The sequence below is a fragment of the Carassius carassius genome, chromosome 21 (genome assembly GCF_963082965.1).
Source record: "Carassius carassius chromosome 21, fCarCar2.1, whole genome shotgun sequence".
In the NCBI taxonomy this organism is placed as follows: Eukaryota; Metazoa; Chordata; class Actinopteri; order Cypriniformes; family Cyprinidae; genus Carassius; species Carassius carassius.
The window spans coordinates 25,711,775-25,735,375 of NC_081775.1; the positions used below are offsets into that span (position 1 = coordinate 25,711,775).

The window sequence follows — 23,601 nt, forward strand, 5'->3', positions numbered from 1 at the left end:
ATAAAGCACTTTGGGTGTAACAACAATACACAATGAAGCGCTATATAAAGTCAAACTTACTTATTATTAAACTTTTATACTTTCAGTCTAAACCTCTTGGACAAAATGTTTTAATAAAACTTTTTTTAAATAAAACATTTTACAAACATAAGAAATCACGATTTCAGTACTCAAAAACAGGAATAAAAAAATAATAATAATAAAGTCAGGAAACAGGATAAAAAGGATTTTGTTGAATCATTCTTTATTTAGCAACTGCTGAATTGAGAGGTGCCAACACTGAAAACCTCAGTAGCAGGTAAGTGGTGTTCCCTATTTGTTATTAGAATCTTGCTGAAAGTTATAATATTGTACAAATATTAATATGAGATGTGAGAATGTTGGGATGTTTTAAAAGCAAAACACTAGGTTGGTGGACAGTTAACTTCTTTTCTACAAGGAAACATGATATGGCACGAAAGCATTCTACAGATGAACAGAGAGAGACGGTAAAGAGAATATCATGTGGAAAAGTGACAGCAGTCATTAATAAAACAACAAAACTAACTGCTGACAATTCTCACATTCATTTACATAACCTCAAGATTTTCTCAGAGAGCATTTTATGCCTCTTCGAGAACTTATTTAACTTCACCTATTAAGCCTTCAAGAAATGGCAAAGTGAAATAGAGCTAAATGCTGTATCAGCCAATCAACAGAAACATACACCGTGCCAATTATAGTAAACGGACCCCAAAAATAAGGTTATTTAAAGTGCAGATGAACCAAGTCAGTCATGCTAGGAACGGAGTGATAAACTGTTGCAGAGTGTTCATGCATACAATTTAGAACAACTTCAAAGGAAGGATTTCAGTGGTACAAAAAACAAGAAATCCCAAAGGGTAGAAACGTGAGTATCAACTGATACAAGTCTGTACCCTTAACCTACAATTAAAAAGTAAATAAATAAAATCGATACTAATAAAAAAATTCTAAAGCTTTCCTCTCAATCATTCAAGGGTTGTATTGATCAGAAAAATCCCCTTATTTTAACTTCTGCTGATTTGTAAGAGAATTACCTAACGCTTTATTTCACATGTGAAAGTAGGAAAGGTTTCTTCAGAATACTTCTGAATACTATCAAGAAGCCTAAAGGACTCTTGTGTTTGTTGTTTCTCCAAAAGAGTGTTCCAGGCTACAGCGCGCGGGGTCGCTTGGGGTTAATCTGCTTGCTGGCTTGTTCCTCCTCTTGGAGAGTAGAACGGAATGACCTCACTTTATCTGACAATAGAGCAGACACACATCCATTAATAATCATTTCATCAGGGGAAAACTAAAAGGAAAGAAAATTCTAGAGGATGCTTTACCTCTGAGCTCAATAAGAATATCAATCTTCTGGTCAAGAATCTGCTCCAGCTGAGACGAGTAGGAGTCCACGTCGTAGTCCACCTCCTCAGTCATCTCCAGGAGAACCTTCTCATCCTCAAGCCACCTAATAGACTCCTGTCAGCACATATAGTGTGAACATCATCACTAGCAATTCCCTTTTTCAGTTTTGGGACTGAACTTTATCGAAGTACAAACGAAAGTAAAAAGTTCAGAACAAAGAAGCACAACAAACCAAACACTGACGTCAACTGGGCAAAAAAACGCTAGTGTGAAAGGGACCTCAGAGGAATAAAGACCTGAAACACAGCCCTGTGGTCTTCCAGAACCTGCTCCTCCATCTCCACCAGCTGAGACACCGCCTCGTGGAAAGTGAAGAGCTGAGGGGAGACTTCCTCTTCCTGTCAATATTCAAACATCAGCTTTTATCCTCCCTACATTAAAAAGCCACAATATCTAAAACAACAAATCGATTGCCCTTCTAATTTTCCTGTTTATGGTTTCAGCCTTATGCTTATAAATGATATGCAATATATTAAGCATGAATACACTGATAACAAAAAATAAAGCCTTTATAGGCACATACAGTTGAGGTCAAAAGTTTAGATCCCCCTTTTAGAATCTGCAAAATGTTAATTATTTTACCAAAATAAGAGGGATCATACAAAATGCATGTTATTGTTTATTTAGTACTGACCTGAATAAGATATTTCACATAAAAGATGTCTACATAGTCCACAAGAGAAAGAAAATGACCCCGTTTAGATGTTTACTGCGTTGTTACCTGAATGATTCCCAGCTGTTTTTTGTTTTGTGATAGTTGTTCGTGAGTCCCTTGTTCGTCCTGAACAGTTCAACTGCCTGCTGTTCTTCAGAAAAATCCTTTAGGTCCCACAAATTATTTGTTTTTTTCAGCATTTTTGTGTATTTGCCTTTCCAACAATGACTGTATGATTTTGAGAACAATCTTTTCTCCCTGAGGATTAATGAGAGACTCATATGCATCTATTACAGAAGGTTCAAATGCTCACTGATGCTCTAGAAGGAAAAAAATATGCATTAAGAGTAAACTAAAATAAAATTACACATTTCCATTCTGTTCTGTTCGGCTCTTCATGCATGGTTTTTCCTTCTGGAACATCAGTGAGCATTTGAACATCTTTCATGTGAAGTATCTTATTCAGGTCAGTTCTAAATAAACAATAACATGCATTTTGTATGGTCCCTCTTATTTTGGTAAAATAACATTTTGCAGATTCTGAAAGGGGGATGTAAACTTTTTACCTCAATTGTATAAATGTATGAACCTGCACATAAAACAAAAAAGTATAATTAGTTGGAAAGCTACAGTGTTAGGAGGGTTTTTCTTTCTTTCCTTTTCTTTTTATAAAGTAATATTTTGCAAGGATGTATTTAATATATCAAGTAACATTTAAAATATAATTTATGTAAAAAGTAATAGACACAAATTGCACTTCTAAAACAAATGTATCTACATTACTGTATCAACATGCATATATTTTAAAGCAGAGGAAGTACTAGGAACAGATGTTTTTTTTACATTCTGTTCACAGAGCAGTTTGAGGTCATCTCTCTGAGGGGAGTTTCCCAAATCCCATTCCTCATCCATGATGTTCAGCTGGTTGATGGCGTTGACATTGGGGCGGCCTCCCTCTGTCACAGCATTGGGATCCACGGTCAGCTCCTTCACTCTAAATGCACAGATTGACAGCATTTATGATGATGTTTTTAGAGCAATCATGCTGACATGATAAATGACACCATGCACAGGTCACAGAACTCTTATTTTGTGCTTGTTTTGGCTGCGACACTACATACTCCTACCTTATTTTTTTAAAACAGCCTTACATTACGTAATTCAAAAACATTTATGCTTTAATAAGCATTTTATGACAAAAGAGCAGTTTGTTTTTTAATACAACTAAATATTACAGACATCAAAATTCCCATAGGTACACTTGGGCATATAAATTGCAGCAATTTGTGCAGCTAACACAACTGTTTATGGTGTCATCTCATTTTTATTCATTTAGTACAGTGTTTGTGTGTATTAATATTCATATTATGAAATATTTCTAAAGGAAAAGTAAGGACGACAGCACTACAGACATGCCAGACATTCCCAGGGTTAGAGAAATGAAATGACAGCAGATCAGAGGGGAAATGAAAAATGTTTACACCAAAAGCACAGCCATTAGTCTGAGACGTGAGTGCAGCCAGTGTTTCTAATAAAATGAAACAGACTGTGGTTATATACACTGCAGTGCATGAGTATTTCCATGCATTGGTTGCAAGCCAATGCGGGATGTTGGTTGCCTACTGAGCAGTGCTGGGGAAGCTACATTGAAATTGATGGCCAAGCTACAGTATAATGTAAAACATTTTCCCTACACTACTAAGTTAGTAACAAACAATAAAAACAATAAAACGATAAAAAAAAGAAAGAAAGAGTGAAGCTATTTAAGATGGAAATATATGTATAACTATGGAACTTTAATAATAATAATAAATGTATCTATATTTGAAATCAGAGCATAACTAAAACAATAAACATTTCAAGGTCACAACAAGCACTAATACTGTATATCTAATAGCACCCTTTTTTTTTTTAAACAACTCTATTGAAAACATGAATAAACAGCATCTGAAAGGGTCATATGATGCAATTTCAAGTTTTCCTATCTCTTTGGAGTGTTACAAGCTGTTAATGTATAGATAAAATCCCTAAAGTTGCAAAGACTAAAGTCTCAAACCCAAAGAGATATTCTTTATAAAAAGACAAGACTCATCCACTCCCTCCTAAAATGCCTCGTTTAAATACGCCCACCCCATATCTACGTCACTGTGTGGGAAGATTTGCATAACACCGGCCAAATGTTCACGCAAAAAAGGAGTAACTTTGATTGTCGCTGTGGTATTGTTGCTGCCGCCACCATGTCGTAGAGACACTGTGTGTTTCATTGTGAAAGTGAAACTAGTTTGTTTGGCCTTCCAAAAGAGGACACAACTAGAAATCAGTTGTATTTACAACACTGTTTCAGAACGGTTCAACTCAAATATTATGTGTGCCACACATTTTACGGAGGACTTTATCCTGAACCTGGTAAGGCTGTGCACAAAGGTTATTTCTATAAAGTGAGGCGATTTCAACTTTGCAAGGACAGTCAGGCGCTTCTGACTCACAGCCTGTTTCTCCAACTACAAATGCAGACATAGTTTTAGGTTTACGCAGCGTGATACACAACGTGTAAAAAGACAGTATAAGTCCCACTGGAGGCAACAAATTCCTCGTTTGAAATGGGTTTTATTATTTTTGTCACGTCGAGCTGGGACTCGGCATCACAGTATGGTAAGGGGAATAACATTTCTGTCACACGCTTCAGGTATTCGGCCAATCACAATGCACTGGGTAGCTGGCCAATCAGCATACACCTCTCTTTTCAGAGCGATGAGCTTTGTAAAAAATCGACACGTTTCAGGAAGGCGGGGCACAGGGGAGCAAGAATAATGTACAGTATGTGGAAAACTTTTAACTTTTTACCTTAAACAGCATAAACACATTGCATTACACCAAATACACAAAAATATGTTCTTTTTAGCAATGTCATATGACTCCTTTAACTAAACATATGGACAAACACAAGTTAAAAAAATTTTATACAGAAATTACTAAGTAAATAAGTAAACAATTTTTTTTTTTTTTTTTTTTAAGTAGTTCACTGAAAGTGATCTAAGGCTGTGATGACACACAACTTTAAGGTTCTCTGGTTTTCATAAAGTTTAGTAGTTGATCAAATAGTCAATAATATTTTTTAAGTAGTGATACTTTTTGATATCCTCATAAAGCGATTTTTTTCTAGCTGATGAATGATAAAAACATTGACAGCCGATCAGAATCCATCCTGCTTAAAAGAGTTTGAGTATTTAAAGTGGCAGAAGACATAACTGCACTGCGTGCTTATAATAAACGCATCAGTATCATGTGAAGTTGTGGACACTAATATAGTTATTATTGTTATTGGTGTGATGGGCCTCTATAAAGTGTAACAAAAAGAAAGATTTAGGGGTTTGTCTTTTTTCACTGCTTGTTGAGAGGGAAAGGATTTTTGTTTGTGTAAAAGCTAATGTTCAAAAGAGTTTGGTTACTATTACGCTACTGAAAAATGTTAGTAACTTCTATTACTAGTCTTAGTTAGTCCCCAACACTGCTGCAGTGTATCTGACTAAGAAGGTGGGAAGCTGCATAGACATGTGCTCATACTCATAGGTAGGAGAGGGTTCAGAGCGACTTCCTCCCCCCTGAGAGAAGGGGATGTCAGAGGGGCTAATCCCAAACTCCTTTACTCTGAAGACAGTCAAGACAGAACAGAGAAAACAGCAAGACAGAGAGAAGAGCACAGCCAATCAGGATAGATATGAAAATACTTTTTCCCATTGGCACTAGCTTGTCAACTCATTGGTTAATACAACAACTTGACTGAGATTGCCTTAAACAGTTAGAAGCTACATTGGGCAAGAGTTCTACTCAACTTCTGTTTTCATAAATGCACAACAGAGTGCCATGTCCTAACCTGTTGGCATATCTCAGAGTGTTCAGCGTGTTCTCACAGGAAGCCATGCCAGGAGAAATGGTGGCGATCTGATCAGACAGAAGTCACAATTAGAGCTGTACAAACAGGCAAAAGTAAACTTAACCAAATCCCAATGTTCAAGAAGGATAGCTTAATCAAACTTACCATACATGTCCTGGAGTTCTCGCCAATGAATGAGTCTCTGAGGACCTGTGTGAGCTTGCTCGCTCTAAATGGGGTATGAGGCTTATTACGGCCCAGAGCCCTGATACATTCCTAATACACGGGACATGCAAGATCACAGTGATTTACTAGGCAATTTCAAAATGACACTTCATGACCAAATGGTTGCTGACCCCTGCTCTTGGGTGGTATTTTTAAGGTGCTGACCTTAAGTGCCAAAAGACTCTTGTTGATTTCGGCTCCCTCTAAACGAGTCTGCCGATCAGCGCTGGACGTGTCCGCTCCACGTTCGTTACCCGCCAGATCAATGAGTGAGAATTTGCCATGCATCTTGCCCTTCTTTCGTAGAATGATTTGGAAGACGGCATGGCTACGGGATGAGTGGGCATTGGCTGAGGTCTGACCTGAGGTCCTAAAATTGAAGATAAGCAGGTGAAATTTAAGTCAGGAGTGTCTGACTTATGTACCAAGACACTGAGTGGACTAATTACAGATCATCAAAAATCCTGAATTGTTAAAGGGTTAGTTCACGCCCCCAAAAATTCTGTCATTAATTACTCACCCTCATGTCATTCCAAACCCGTAAGACCTGTGTCATCTTCAGGAACACAAATTAAGATTTTTTTTTTTTAATAATCTGAGAGCTCTCTTATTCTCTATAGACTGCAAAGATAGTAGGATACGATCACGATCAACTCGCAAAAACGTGGCAAGGACCAGGATTCGTACATAAACTGCTAAATTAAATTCCAGGTCTTTCAAGGACTTTTCAACCACTACTTTTTTGGTTTTCAAAGACTACAATCAGGGTTCACAATATAGTTATCATCTTTCAAATTCTAATAAATAAATAAAACAAAATGGTACAAATAAAGTGCAGTACATGCAAAGCTTGCAATGACTGTGGCAACTTTACCATTTGAAAGGATAGTATGGCAAAGTTACCAATTTCCTTATTCAAGGTGATGTTTTTTTCATGAATATATGATTAACCTGAAGAGTAAAAGCTTCATCGTGCACAAATAATGAAATATATCATAGTTCATGGACACTAGGGGTGTGACAATACATTTAGCTCACAAGATGAGACAAAATACAGATACTTGGTTCACTAGAACGAGATATTTTAATACTATTTTTAAGAATTTTTCAATGACAAAATGTTTGTCTTTTAATCACAAAAGGCAAAACGCTGAGCTCCGCAAAATAATTTAGTTGCATTTTGAAATATTTTAACTAATCTAGAGCTGTAACTAACAATTATTTTGGTAATCAAGTGATATACTGATTATTTTGACAATTGAGTAATCTGATATTTTTTTTGTAATAAAAATAGATTTAAGAGAAAAACAGCTTTAAGACTACATTTAGATATATTAAACTAATGATGAGACAATAATAACTGGCTCGAATAAAGTATCAAAACCAAGTAACAACATGGTCCACTTTCTTACAAAGTTTAGCTCCAACCCTAATCAAACAAACCTACCTGTGATTTTCTAATGATCCTGAAGACATTGATTAGCAAACTCAGGTGTGTTTGATTAGGGTTAGGGCTAAACTTTGCAGGAAAGTGGATCTCGCAAGCCAGATTTGAGGATCACTGCTTTACAGCGTGATTCAACAATGTTTAAATACATATAATTTCAATATTTCGTTACATGCAAACTCAAAGCGATGGTTGAAACTTTTATTTTGAAATCAAGATGTACTACAAATCACATACAGATATATGTTGAGGTATTCTCCAGTGTTGGCATAGGTTTCTAAATGATTTACGTGATAAATCTAGTGAGATAATGTGCACTGTTTTCCCAGATAAACGCTAAGCAAACCGAACTCACAGCATATGCAGAGGAAGAGTTTGTGGACTGAGCGGCTGAGATCGAGATGCGCTTGTAAATGATGACAGTGCAGCACAAAGCACGTCAGTCTATATATGCGTTCCCAAACGGAATCCAAAATAACAACCCATGCAATAAAGACAGAACAATATAATGCAAGCAATATCAAAGGTTTTACCACAAATTCAACTTTAAACTGATATCGCGAGACCGATTTGCACCTCAAGGAGTAACACCACAAGATCTTGTGCGCTCCTGAAAGCCAGGTGAAATGGTTCTGTATTTAAATCAGACACGCTGCATTGTTAATTTTACAAGAAAGCATTGTTTTATGGAAAACAAATTAACACCAATTTCATAATCAACATAATATGCGTGGTTTACGTTCAGTAGAAAGTGTGTGCATGGAATGACATGAGGGTGAGTAATTAATGATAGAATTTCCATTTTTGTGTGCACTAACAATTTAAAGGAAAGATACAGCAGCAAACAACTAGAGCACTATTCAGTGAACATGATTGTTTTACCCATCAGGTTTTACCTGCAGCTGTTCCCCATTTCAATGAGTTTGAGCACATCCTCGGTGCATCTGACCTCACGCTCCTGAAGCCCAACCACCTGGACCTGCTGCTTTCCATCTTCTAGCACACGTAGCTTAGCCTTATGATTCAACAGATCAAATACCTAAAGAAAAAAAGACTTTGAAAGGCTTGTCCTATTTTTTAAATAGGCTTTAGTTTTTCACAGCCATTAGTCATCAATTTTGCCTTTCCACTTGCCTTTCCACTGTAAATTTCAAAGAATGTTGCGTAAACCTGAAGATCCAGCTTCTTATAGTTTGGTTTCTTCAGCATGAGAAAAACATCTCGAGCTGTTTGTGTAAAACATGTACATGAATGAGTTTGTTTGAAATCAAAAGACTAAAGAAATCACAGGACCAAAAAACATAATTTACCAGCTAATGCATAGATTCCTTTTGAACAATCCTGGTTCTTTCCTGAAAAATCTCCACCCATGGTCTAAAACACAAACCATTTCTTATTACTCTAATATATGAAAAAAGTTTTGGCCATTTTCAGTAAAAATAATAAAAAATAGTAAATAAATCTCAATTACATGAGTTTTTCCACTTCCTGTTTGGCCATAAGCAAAGCATGTGGCCATTCCTCTATCAAAGATGGTTTCCACAAGGGGTCTTGCAGTAAACCTGTGAAGAAAACAGTTGAAAGATTTTTTTCCTCCAACAGTGACTAATTCCTGACATAATTTTAAGTTAATGATTAATGTATAATGAACAACGAAGGGAATCATCCTCTACCTGTAAACCATTTCATTTGTTGTGCTGTCATCAAAGGCATAATCGAAGCGGAATGTTTGGTTCTCTAGGTATCGAGTCAGGTCCACCTTCTGTTTTGGTTCATGGACCATGACAACATCTTTACTTGGAATAGTGATCACATCTAGGTCCTTTACAGTCAACTCTACAACACAAATGAGAAATAAATTACAATATACGAAGTGCAATCAAAAAATAATATACAAATGTCTAAAGAATTACCTTTTTTATTGAGGGGACGTTTCCTAACACAAACGCATATTCTGTGCTCCTCAATCTGTCGAAAAAATTAATTCCTCTTAAAAAAAAGTTTTACTTCACATCCAAAAATGAAGTACTTTTTTCTTACTAATAATGTTTTAAATATATTATTAATGTAATTTTTTGTATTTCTATTATTATCATCATAAAAAGGTGGATCTCAAATGTATGAACATGAACATGTCTGGGTTACATTCCCCCCAAAGCTCATGAAGAAAAAAATCAGCATGAATAAACATTATAATAAAAACAAAATAATGAAGAAAAAAAAAAACTAACAATAATAATAATATAAATATTGGGGAAAATGATGATATGGGATGGCTGTGTTTGTTCAATTAAATTTCATTAAATAATTAATTCTTGTATTTATTATATTTTAAATATGACCCAGACATTAATTCATCAGTACCTACCAAATCTGTCGTGGTTAGCGGTCGGTAGTCCAAACTTGCTCTGAAGTCTCGGATCATCTGCAGTATTTCATAGTTTGGAATCGTTGTATCAGTTTCCTTTAAAACAAAACAAGCACATCAAACCTGACAAAAACATCATAATTAAAAGCTGAGAGAAAATGCAGAGGGATATAATGACAGAAAGATGAGAAGTCTTACCTGTGCTCGCTTTTCTCTCAGTTCCTGTTGCTGTAGCCTGCGTCTCTCCCTCTTCTCCTGCAATTTTTCCACTTCCTTCACACAGTTCGACTTCCTCCTTGCTGTTCGAGAGCAGAACAACACACAATTCCATTTTTTCAAAGGCAACAACCATTTCCTCTCTTTCAGCCCTCCTCCTCCTCCTCCCACCCTGTATCTCTCTCTCTAATATAAGTGTGTATGTGTGCAGACAGAGTGGCTATAGAGGCAAGCCAGAGCCTCTGGCAGCTGGCACATGGCAGCGCCAACAGCCCTCTCCATCTTAGAGAGCTCTATTCTCTGAGCAGACCTTTTCCAAAGTCATTTATCTATGCACTCAGGCTGTCTGCAACACACCCTGCTACTATTACTTTACTACTTGCTACATTACTATTAATTGCAAACAATGCCATATCATCAGAATCATCAGAACATGGATTAAAAGATAATAAAGGCATTAATATTCATCTGACTGATTCATTTAATCTTCCCAAGACAGTGTGTAGTTTGAACACTGACTCGTCTCCACCAAACACCAAAATGGGGTGGGAATCTTTAAACTAGATTTGATTAGAAAGAATAGTTAAACCCAAAATTAAAAATGTATCCATCCACGAAGTAGGTGAGTTTGTTTCTTCATGGGAACAGTTTTGGAGAAATTTAGCGTTAAATCTTTCACTAATGGATTCTCTGCAGTGAATAGGTGTCCTAAAATGTCCAAACAGCTCATAAAAACATCAACAATTTACAAATAATCCACATGACTTCAGTTCATCAATGAACATCTTGTAAAGCAAAAAGCTGAGTTTTTGTAAGAAACAATTCTTTAATCTGTTTTTAACTTCAAATGAGTCCTATAACCATAATATTGCATACTTCAAGTGAAAAAGTCTAAATTAGGAGATAAATATTCACAGATCAAGCACCATTTACAAATGAAAACATTCCAAAACAGTTCTAAACAAATGTGTTGAAGGATTTTGATGCGGGAGGACAACAGGGAATGGAGTTTTTCACTGGAGGAAGTGTTAATTTGTTATTATGGACTCGTATTTTGAATAGATGTGACAGTTTAAAGTTAAAACATTAATGATGGATTTGTTTATTACAACCATGCAGCTTTTCACTTTACAAGATGTTAACTGATGGACTGGAGTCATGTAGACTACTTGTGGATTATTGTGATGTTTTTTTCAGCAGTTTGGACTCATTCTGACGGCACCCATTCAGAGTGCAGAGGATCCACTGGTGAGCAAGTGTTATGTATATTATCCCAAATCTGTTCTGATGAAGAAATAAACTCATCTACATCTTGGATGGGCTGAGGGTAAGTAAATTTTAAGCAGATTTTCATTCTTGGGTGAACTGTAATTCCAAGAAAGAGTTACAACATATCTGAAACATCTTTGCCCCAAACGCGCACTAAATAAGCAAATTAAACAGAACAATTGTTTTCCACCCAAAGGATGGGCAGCATCATGCTGCACATAGAAAACAGATTCCAGATTAATTCAGCAGACAGACTCTTGTAAGCTTCATAAATTCAAAGCAAGAGGATTAGTCAGGAAGGTTCAGAGTCAGGACAAGCCTGCCCAGTCACAAACAGTCACTGACATTCAGAGGGGCGGCTGGGGGTAGCCAAACCACACCCCACAGATTTGAGCCAAGATACAGACAGATGAGCAAGGTTTAGGTTTGCTGCAAAATTCAGTCTCTAAAAGGTTGCTTTCTCTTTATGCATTATACGCATCCTGCGCAGGAGGCCTCAGTCTTTTCAGTGTTTTCCTGTGGGGAAAAGGGGGTTGACAGGAACACATTGAAAAGCACTGAGGAGTGTCATATTACCGTTTTGTTGTTGCTGAGCTATCTGACTTTGGGTCTGGCTCTGTGTAGGCTGAGAGGGCTGTTGTACTGGTGGAGGGGGTGCTGATTCTGGCTGTTGCTGCTGGGCCAGCCGTCCCCTAGTCGAGCCAACTTCAAAACAGAACACATAAGAGTCAGCAAAATACAACAGGACAAACAGAAGGCATAACAGGAGACTCAAACATGCCTACGATGGACAAAAATCCTGCTTAAAAAGAGCTCCCCAACTTTTCAAACACAGTCATCTTAGCATGCGAAGTCATGCGTAGTAAAACAGTCACTATAAGTAAAACACTCTGGCTCTTTTAAAACATCACACTATTTGTTTGAGCAAGCCGACTCAGCAAATTTGTGACTATTTTGGCTATGACTAAAATTTCTTTCAAGGTCACAACAGATCTTTTCTTCCATATTGTAACTTACTTTCAAGTAAAATGGAATATAGAAGAAAAAATGATTGAAGAACTTGGTTCAATCCATCAGTTGTTAACAGCACAGAAGCAGATCTGAATGCAATACTTCAATCAACTGCAAGAAAGCGGCAGGGTTTAAGCCGTCTAAATGACTGAAGAAGTCCGGAAAATGTTATCAGAAAGAGAATATTTTGCACTGGAAGACTGACATTTTCATAAAAATTACTGTCAATAAAAAATAAATGTGTGCATAAATGTATCGTTCACAATAAGATCAATAAAATGCATTTAGAAAATAGATGAAGAGGTGGAACAAAATTACAAAAACAAAACAACAAAAGTTGCATAGTAACATTTAGCACTATAAATGTCTAGAACTGGGCAAACGAGGAAATAAAGTTGTTCCCAGTACATGTAATAACAAATTCAGAGTACCCTGTTAAAATGAAGTGCTTGTGGAGTGTGCGCTCTCTGAAAACACTGCATCATGAGCCTGACACGTACATGTGCCACCCCTTCATTCTGAAGTACCCAGCACGTGCATGCTACTTTTTTTTCCACTTTTGCAGATTAATAATTGCAAATGGCCATACTGCATTTCATAACTTATTTTAATTTATTGTGCAGCCCTATTTCTGAGTCATATAACAACAAATATACCTCTGTTGTCTCTGGATGGGATTTCACTCCTTCCCGGTGCAATAGTTCTACGATTCTGCACACAAACAAATGTACAAAAAGGTTCAAAAGTTGCAAAACAATTAAAATGCAAGTTCAACATTTAACTCTGGCCTCATACAAACCTTAGGGATTTTGTTGACCTTGACAGAGCTGGGTGTAGGAGGCGGTGGTGTAACAGGGCTCAAGGAAATCTCCTCCTCTGGACCAACATCTGGATTTAGTGAGAATATGCACTCCAAATCAATCTGTTACGAAAAAATGAACAAGCTGTTAACACTGCAAGAAATGTGATCTTTTTTCCAACACATGTAGGATATCCTAAAGAGAAAAATGGTACAGGGTACATGACAACATAATTCATATTTGTAAAAACACAGCATGTGTCCACATAATATCTGAAAGTTTCATACTGTACCCTAACAACACCTGAATGCTATTCTATCCATTATTAATAACACAAGCAGCTGAGAGGCTGCTAGACTTACCTCTTTTCCTTTAGTGTCTCCATTTTCTATCCATTCCACAGTAACACTTTCATTATCTTCGTTTAAAGATGTCACCATGGCCTGGTGTACTCGCCCTGTAAGAAACCCAACACCTCTCAGTGTAAAAGACAAATTGAAAACATTCATGTATCCATTTTGAAATTTTACACATCTAATTGGAACTTGAAAAGAGTTTACGTACAAGTTGGCAAGTCAACAGCAATCTGCTTCTGAGGACACTTCAGAAGTTGCGCTAATAGCTATTGAAAAGTATCAGAGCATCACTGAAAACAAACAGCCACAGTTCCGTATCTATTATTCAGAGCTATTCCTACTCACACGTCGACATCCCTGCAATTATTCAACAGCGGCATCAGCAAGAAAAGGCACATATTATCCTGACATAAAACAAGCTATTTAAAACCCCTGCATGCAACATCAGGCCAAAAGAAAAGTTGAGACCCAGTTTGAAGTAAAGGCACATCTTTATGACATTAGAGACCTCATCTTTTTTTAAGATGTCACAAGCACTCTTCATCTTCAGAGAGCATGTCAAGAGTGGTCACTATTATGCAATAAATGAAACTTCCCAAAGAGACAGGAGTGGATTGTCTAACAAGTCAAAAGACCCAGGCTCACTTGTTTCTTTGCTACAAGCTGAAGTTAAATATAACACAGCCTTCTCAAAGAGATAAAATCATAACCTCTTCTGACAGTCTTGCAAATTGTATTGATGCCAATACCAATGAGAAGCAACTGAATGCTAGGGCTGGGTACCGAACTTCGATGCTTTTATGGTATCGAACGAAAAACTTTGATACTATGAGTATCGAAAAATTATTTATCTTTCGATGCCAAATTTCGGTTCCAAAAGCCAAGTGGCCGGTTTTTGTTTTGTTTTGCCAAGCGTCTGTGTCTGTGTGAGCTTGTAGCATACGTGCATGTAAGGACCTAAATTCGCCGTGATTGGCTGTCCACCACCACGTGACGTGATGGGGAGGATTTCTGAAGATACTCGCAGTCACACAACACAACTGTAGTTGTTTTTTCTCAAAACGTTTCCGTTTTACAATGCCAAAGAGGTCTAAAGTGTGGCTACACTTTATAAAAGTGGATGCCGAGTCAGCAAAGTGCAAAATATGCGATAAGAGTATTGCAACCAAAGCCGGTGTTAATGAAGCATTTGTTTGCATGAAGCATGAGTGTTTTGCCCTCCCTCCCTGTTTAGTTTGGTCTACTCTATTGCGTATCTCGAAAAACACGCCCCCTTTCATGTCGTCTAAAAAACAGAGAGAGAGAGACAGATTTATCCGGTACAGCGAATTTCTCTAAGCAGCAGGCCACTGTATACGTTCACTTAAAACATAACTGACTGTGTTTATGAGAATACTTGCAGAGACAATTATTTTGATATAATTGTGTGTGTGTGTGTTCATTCAGAAGTTACGATACGCGAAAGATGAATTAATTCTCTGTACGCGCATTGTCTGAAATGCAGGTTGAAAAGCGCGTGCTTTCAATGAGTGAGCGCAAGCTACGAACGCGCGCAAATTGTTTAAAACGCTTGAATCAGCAATATTTAGAAACAACGATCAGCTACGATCCGTTTCACCCCTTCAAGCGAGTTAACAACGCGAAGCAGGTTAGGAATTTTACATCACTTTTCACGATACCCCATCGGACTGGAAAACACAATAGCCCCGGGACGTCAGGATATTGATTTTGCGAGCCCTGCACCTCAGATCTATCCAGTTTGTGAAACATTGGTTTCCACACTGGTTTCGTTAAACAAAATAAATTATTATTTTAAAAGATTTGACTCAAAAGAATCATCGGTTCACTAATCGGATCATGAACTTGTATTACCGAGCCAAAGATTTCTATTAATGAACATCTCGAATGAATAAAGGCCTATGGAATCACCAATAATCAAAAAAATATACTTTCAAACATACTGATAAACTAACGTTAAATTAGGTAATACGTAAAATATATATCTCGATATTGTCAAATTTTTTACGATATTCGATATATATCTCGATATGTTTGCATTTGCATTTAAATAATAAAAAATAAAACATGATTTTCTTTTGCCAGTGAAGAGTCTTGGGAGATGGTACGACGGGGATCTAAAGGACACAGTTCGTGTGGGAGAAGTTAGACAACAAGCAGTGGAAGGGTTGAAGAGCATAGACAGCTGCGCTCTACCAGGCAAACTAAAACTCTGGTGCTTTCAGTTTGGTCTACTGCCGAGGTTGCTGTGGCCACTGACTGTGTATGAGGTTTCTTTGACAACAGTAGAGAAGCTGGAAGCTTTAATCAGTTCATACATCAGGAAATGGTTGGGAGTTCCACGCTGCCTCAGCAGAGTGGGACTTTATGGTAAAGGAATTCTGCAGCTACCAGTCTCCGCTCTAACCGAGGAGTTTAAGTGCGCCAAGGTCAGACTGGAAATGACATTAGTAGAGTCACGCGACAAATGCGTAAGGGAAGCAGCACCTGTGTTGAAAACTGGAAGAAAGTGGGCGGCAAAGAAAGCTGTGCAAGATGCAAAGGCTGCCCTTCGAATTGGTGATATCATTGGGCAAGTTCAGCATGGAAGAGGGGGTCTTGGTCTCAGTTCAGCTCCTCCTACATGGCACAAGGCAGCCCCAGCTCAAAGGAGTAAGTTGGTAGTCAACGAGGTGCAAAAGCAGGAGGAGAGGATGAGGTGTGTAAAGGCCATTTCCCAGGCCAAGCAGGGAGAATGGATGAGGTGGGAGAGTGTGGAACAACGCAAGATTGGCTGGCAAGACCTATGGTCAATGGAACAGAGCAGGATCAGTTTCCTCATCAGGTCAACATATGATGTTCTCCCATCACCACAGAACCTAAACATCTGGGTAGGAGAGGATCCCTCATGTCCTTTGTGTTCATCACCTGCAACATTAAGGCATATTTTGACAGGATGTAAGGTGGCTCTTAGCCAAGGACGGTTTACTTGGCGCCATGACCAGGTGCTGCGATGTTTGGCCTTAGCATTGGAAGACAAGCGTAACATGACCAATAAGTTGCCACCTGTTCCATCAAAACATTACACCCAAAAGACAACATTCCTACGCCCAGGAGAGCAACCACCAAGAAAAGGTGTTAAAACCAATTCTCGCCCAGGACAACTGGAAGCTGCTAGAGACTGGAAAATGCTGGCAGATGTTGGTCAACGGCTTATTTTTCCACCTGAGATTGCCACCACTAACCTTCGACCAGATATTGTCTTGTGGTCTGGATCAGCACGCCTCGTTCACCTGATAGAGTTAACAGTGCCATGGGAGGATGCTGTAGATGAGGCGTATGAGAGGAAGAAACTGCGGTATGCTCAACTAGCCACTGAAGCGGAACAGCGAGGATGGAGAGTCCGGGTTTACCCAGTGGAAGTGGGTTGTCGAGGATTTGTGGCACACTCTACAACCCGGTTTCTCAGAGACGTCGGATTCAGCGGCCAAGAGTTGCGTCGCACAGTGAAGAACTTAGCTGAAGCAGCAGAGAGGAGCAGCAACTGGCTGTGGTTGAGACGAAAAGATTCTGGCTGGGGATCTCAAGCACAATAGAAAGAAAGAAACGCTGATGTACAGGAAAGTAAGCTGGGCTGAGTTGAGTGGGGGACGGAGGGGGGTGATGCTGGGACGCCAGCATCACCGTCGAGCCCTCTTGAGGTGTCGTGGGCTAGTCGACGAAACACTGAGGATGGAAGGTGCCCACTTGAAGACCCCAGAGATGTACCCTACTTAGCTCAATCCAGACAGTTGTCATGGTAATGCGCTGGGGAGGCCGCAATATGGTTGATCCCGGAGCCAGCATCGCAGCCGTTGTGTGTGCTGATGCGCCAGGGAGGCAAAATAAGCTGATCCCTGGAGCCAGCATTACACTTCAGCCGTCAATACCAAACAGAAGGATATCTATCATCATATGGAAGGAAACATAAATGGATGGAGACACATATGGATCACATTAGTTTACTGTAAAGCTACGTCTTAGTTGGTGCTTATCTTGGCGAGAGCCAAGTTCAAATCAGCATGAAGTTTTAACATCTACTCTCGTGTAATGGAAATCATGCCCATTAAAAAAAACAAAAAAAAAACATTTAGATTAAACAGCTAATTTAAGCAGTTAAAAAATCTAGACCAAGAGATCACTTACTGCTTTTTATTAAATGAATACATGTAGGCCTATATGTAACTGAAGCAGTGCATATTAAGTAACAGAAAGTGCATTCTGTCAACTTTTTAGTGCATGCAATTCACAATTTAAACTATGCAACTGGGATAAGTATTTTATTTTAATTTTTTTAACAAGTTTTTAAGCTAAGAACACAAGTCTGTCAACTGTCTGTGATTTTAAGAGAAGCTCTGTGGCATGAAACTATGTTCCTACTGACACTAAAAACCCTCTTAGATGGGGAGCTAGTTGCTGAAGCACATAGCTATTTCTTATATATAAATATATATAAATGAATACCAAAGACTTTTGCATTTTCTCTGTCTATATTATGGAAACTGGTAAACATATCAGTGAAATTCCCCAATAGTAATTCCAAATGGCCATAGACTATGTTTCTCTATTCAAACATCAGCGGTTGAGTAAGTGCATTTATTTTGCGATCACAAATGCAAACAATACAGTTGAGATCTCACGACAGAACACAGACCGGCTGAACTACGCTTTCATTAGATCGCTCAATTCCAGCTTGTTAGTGTTTTCAGATTATCGGCGGCGGCTCTTCCGCAATGAGGAGTGAGCACGTGCGCATGGTTGCCAGATTGCTTAAAATAAGCAAACACCGGGCAGAAAATGTATCCTTGTAACAGTGGAGCTCTGATTCGGAGATTTAAACTCTTGTTATCCGGCAACCGCTATCATTACAGCTCTCGTAGTAGAGGGGCGTAGAGCAGTCAGCAGTTACAGGTTCTTTTTTTGGACATTCGGCGCGTTCTTTTGGGAAAGTATGCTTGAATTTGAAATATTCGATATTCCCGATATATTCAAATTGTACATCGTCGTCAAAATTATTCCGATATTATCGCTAATATTCAATATATCGCCCAGCCCTACGTTAAATATAAAAACTGTATTTTAAATAGCTAGTTCACATAATGTCGGGCGCAACTGTCATATCGCGTGTCCTGTGATAAATTTGCCGCATCTGCACATGGAAGTTATCAGACTAAATGTTCTGCAAAATCAGGCAACAGTGAAAATCAATAGTAGATTTCATTTAAAGTCCAGCAGTTTAACACTAATATTGGGCATAAACAGACACGTTAAATATAAAGTATTCAAAACAGGTAAGTTCATATATTTGGAGTAAAGTTGAATTGAACTGATGCATCAGTCATACAGTGCTCTGGACCGCGCGCCTCATGACTAGACCGACGCACCGGCACAGAAACAAGAATGCATTCTGACATAACTGTGGCATTAAACTCAGTTAGTGAGGGCTTGTTTAAAATATTGCACATATATAGGCCGTTCAGATTACTTGTTAAAGTGCAATGAAATACCTTATATCTGCAGATGATGTACGTCTGTTTGTGAATGGAGACTTTGTAACGGTCAAAACTCTGTATTTTGCATGCATCACATTATAGTGCGGGGTGCATGAAAATAATAACAAGGCGACAGAGCGAACTTATCATCCAGTGGTTCTCACGTAGTCCTTCTACGTAGGGCTGTGACGGTGGCAGATTTTTAACACCGCGGTAGTCATGGACCAACAACCGCCGGTGGCACGGTGTTTGAAAAAAAAACCTAAATATTAATAAATAAATAAATATATAACATTAGTGTCAAAATTTGCTCGTTAACGAAGGCGATCATTTTTTTCCAGTTTAACGTAGGGGCAGGGATGGCCATTCACTGCGAAATAAACTAATATGCAAGCAGTGTCGTGGTCAGTTAATTCATGGAATTACCAAAAAAGGGTGATTAAAGCTGACTTAAACTGTGCATGCATGTAATATATTTTATATATATTATATACAGGATATATTTATATGTATGCACGTCTAGAAATCACTCATCTAACACATCCTATTTAATTCGTCAGTTCGTGTTTGAGCACTTCTGTCAGTGAACGCCGCCTGCAAAACACTAAAATAAATATCAAAGAAATAATGCTTATTTAGGCTACAAGAAAGTAGCCTAAATAAGAAAGTTAAATACACCCTGTCTAACGGACGCGAGCGACGCAGTGCGACAAAATACTCATTATAATCAGTGATGCTAAACTGGATGCAGCACAACACGACATGATAAATCCCCCGTCCGGTCTGTGAGGTACTGACACGGAGTTCAAATGTCCTGTATAAACACTAGACAGACTAAACCTGTCGCAACGCGGTTGTGTTGCGTCCGGTTTACTTTTCCGCCACCAAGCAAGCTCAGTAGCTAACTCCTCATCTGCACGCGCTCTCTTTGAAATAGGAATCCATTGGCATATTTCTTGTTACCATCTTTTATTTATCGCTGTCTCGTTTGTATTTGGCCAGTTTGGAGAAAGCCTCACCAAACCTGACCAGCCAGCGTTTGCGATCACGAGAACTTGTGCAAACGCTGATGGGTGACATGAATGAAGATGACCACAGATCGGTGATGTGGTATTTGCTTTCCCAACAAGATCCATCGCCCAACACTAAACTAATTTGCTGAATGCATAAACTGTATTTTCCTGCGCTCAAATCTTCCAATCTAAAGGAAACGCTGTGTTTGAGGTAATTTGTTAATTACCATAGACTTAGAATTTGGAACTATTACAGTTATTACACTTATATACAAAACTTTGTATTATGCTTGCTATAGAGTTTGTGACGTCACGTGCACTACCGCGGGTGGCAGTAGACAACCGCGGTAGCAACCGACCACCGCGGTGACACGGTTGTCATGGCAACCGTCACAGCCCTACTTCTACGTCATCACACATAGTGAGTGTTATTAGTTAAGTGATCAGTTTTTAAGAGAAGGACTACGTGAGAACCACTATGGATGATAAATTCGCTCTGCCGCCTTGTTATTACTTTGTCTTTACTTTATTTGTAAGCCAAGAAAGAGATAATCTCTCATGTTTGAGAAGAGTGCAATGTCGTGTAACAGCCATTAAATGTGTGGGACACCATCTCCTCGTTTTCTATCCCTTTCATTTCATGGATTTAACGAGTTATCCGAGTCATAGTGGACACTTCAGCGACTACAGGCTCTAATCCGCCTGTGCTCACACGCACAGTGTGTGTGTGTGTGTGTGTGTGTGTGTAAGAGAGAGAGAGAGAGAGAGAGAGAAATGCGGTGCTGAAGTGAAATTGCAGGGCAGTTTGATAGCCGAATTATAATAAGCAGTCTGATAAAAATAATAGTTATTATTATTATAATCTAATACATTAATAGGAAAATTTGCCTAATATTGTCTTGATTATCGACAGAGAAATCTGCTTATGTTGATATCTCTGACTATCGTCTATACACGATACCATCGTCTATCGGCACAACCCTAGTGTGAAGTGTTACCAGAATTTGTTTTAATTAAGGTGTAAAATAAAAGTTTTGTGTTTAATGTATTTGTGTTGATGTTGAAATGGATTTTAAAACATGGTATCGAAAAAAGTATCGTTAGGAACCGGTATCGAAACTGAGGTATCGAAATTGGCACCGGATCGAAAGATTTTGAACAATACCCAGCCCTACTGAATGCTCACGAGACACTAGATTTACGAACTCTGTACCGAGACATCATTAGGCCTGTCATGATAACAACTTTTTGTTGTGCAATATACTGTATGACCCAAGAAATAAATGCGATAAGTCATATTATTGTCATTTTAAAGACCATTTTATGCCACTGAATATATAATCATGACATCACAGCATAATAACAGAAGAAGGCCTACACATTTCCAAATGACAACAAACTTTAAATTTTTAAGAATATTTAGATATTTAGACTTAAAAAGTGCAAATTAACAAGAACAAAAAAAATGCACAAAGAACTTGTTTGGATTTTTTTTTTTTTTTTTTTTTTTTTGTAGATGAAACTTTTTTTTGTAGAAGCATTTTTTTACATTTGTACTTACATCTCATGTTATATACAAGAAGCTGCAAAAGACACAGGTGCAAATGGAATGTGAAATATAATGGGTGATATATTGCATCACCAAAAATTATTAAGGTCATGTACATATATTACGCGATATATTGATTATTGCGACAGGCCTAGACATCATTAGCAGAGATTGATACTTTGATCCTTAAACACATTCAGAACAAGTGTGTTTATCTTCTGCTTTTGATTAACTAAATTACAATTAACTTACACATATTTAAAACTTAATATTCAGTGAATGATGTACTACTATTAATGATAATAAAAACAACAATAATGATGATTAGAGCAAGTAATATTAGTAGAATTGCTACTGCTGTTATTTAAAGTGGTTGTGGTTGTTAGTTTTCTAAATGGAAAGATGTTTTCATCTTTGTATTTAATCAATTATTACACTTTCTAACCAAAAAAAAGTTTGTTACTTAGAAATGTAAGTAGTTGTCCAAACAGTATATCAAACAGGTTATTTCACATCTGAAAGCTAGAGTTTGGTGCCATTTTTGAGAGACCGGAGTGTGAATATTGGTAATGTATTTATATACATCTGATAATAATAATAATAATATGCATCTAATCCCAAGCAGTTAATATTTCCTTTGGCCATTAGGGTGGAGTTTAATCTCTGAATCCAAAGAATGACACATCTCATAACTTCAAGGAATTTACTTGTAATCTTCAAAGCATTAACGTTACTTACGAACCAGTCAAATTTTTACAACTACGGATACTCTCTAACGTCACTATAATCTCAAATGAGTGACTAATGTGAAGTGAGTGGCATCCAAACTTAAACAGACCAGCTGGTTTGAATGAAACCAGCAACTTCCCTCTGTCCACACTTATTTACAACCAATCTGTAAAATAAAACATTAATTTGCAAGTGACTTAAGATGGCTAACCAGCATTAATCCAGAATCTAAAGTACTTGCATGATTATATTCCTTACCAAAACAATACACAAATAATTCCCCACTAATCTTCATTATACTGGGTTGAAGTAAAATACCATCGCACACATTATGAATCTAAAACAAACTCCACCCGGGTTTAGCAGGTGGCTAACGTAAAGCGTAAAACCGACAGTTGCACTGTTGAGTGACACAAGCTCGTTAACTACCCCGGCAACCAACACCAACAGACCAAACTTAACGCCTATATCGATTTAAACAAGGCCCGACCACCTTAAACTATCTTTTCTGTCAGGATTTTTGAGTGGTAACGTTAGCATCCGTTAGCCGAACCGGGGAAACGACTTTAACTGACGGTTACAAGCGACCCAAATATGAACTCACCATCGCTGCGCTTTATCTCCACATAAATCCCCACGACGATCTTGCCGAAGTTCACCGACATGGCTCATTCATGGGACAAAGGGAATACTCAAATACACTGGCGTGATGGAACTATAAACAGTGTTTGTGTTTGAATTTTTCACATTTGTTGTTCCGTGTTGCTCAAAACCGGGAGGCGGCCACAGCTACAGACATAAAAGAAGGGGAGAATACAGGGCGCGTGCGCGCGGGAAGCTCGACTTGCGCGTTTTTTTCCCTTCATAAGCCCCGCCTCCTGTGTCAGGATTGGCTAGAAGCAGCTGAGCTCAGCTCAGACAGTTGACCATAGCAACCATAATAAGCCGAGGAAGCCGGGAGCTCATTGCTGTATGGCAAAAATTAAAAAAATGTTGATGGCTGTGCTCTTTTTGTTGACAGTAGGCACACTGAACTTAGTTTTCAGCCAACAAGATCAACATATAAAACTACCAAATGTCTCTTAAATTACTATTAGTTTGATCACACCAGTTGCGGGATGATAAACTATGAA

The 23,601-nt window shown here is 38.2% G+C and overlaps 1 protein-coding gene across 4 annotated transcripts; it reads right to left on the reverse strand.

The window, feature by feature from the left end:
• Positions 1-227: 227 nt before the first annotated feature.
• Positions 228-23,295, reverse strand: LOC132097997 (kinesin-like protein KIF2A). 4 transcript variants are annotated; one of them, XM_059504064.1, is made up of 22 exons: positions 23,073-23,295; positions 13,858-13,939; positions 13,656-13,750; positions 13,293-13,415; positions 13,150-13,204; positions 12,059-12,187; positions 10,196-10,296; positions 9,998-10,093; positions 9,543-9,597; positions 9,303-9,465; positions 9,101-9,191; positions 8,940-9,003; positions 8,764-8,855; positions 8,526-8,668; positions 6,348-6,552; positions 6,123-6,233; positions 5,958-6,025; positions 5,648-5,731; positions 2,927-3,077; positions 1,665-1,766; positions 1,347-1,482; positions 228-1,260 (listed from the first exon to the last, which is right to left on the reverse strand). In XM_059504064.1, exons 3-22 carry the CDS (start codon positions 13,731-13,733, stop codon positions 1,175-1,177), a joined length of 2,133 nt encoding a protein of 710 aa, XP_059360047.1. In that variant the 5' UTR covers positions 13,734-13,750; positions 13,858-13,939; positions 23,073-23,295; the 3' UTR covers positions 228-1,174. The 4 variants fall into 4 exon arrangements, with proteins under 4 accessions (XP_059360047.1, XP_059360046.1, XP_059360045.1 ...); XM_059504063.1 differs by having other exon boundaries at positions 13,858-13,915; positions 23,073-23,090; XM_059504062.1 differs by lacking the exon at positions 13,858-13,939.
• Between the last annotated feature and the right edge of the window lie 306 nt (positions 23,296-23,601).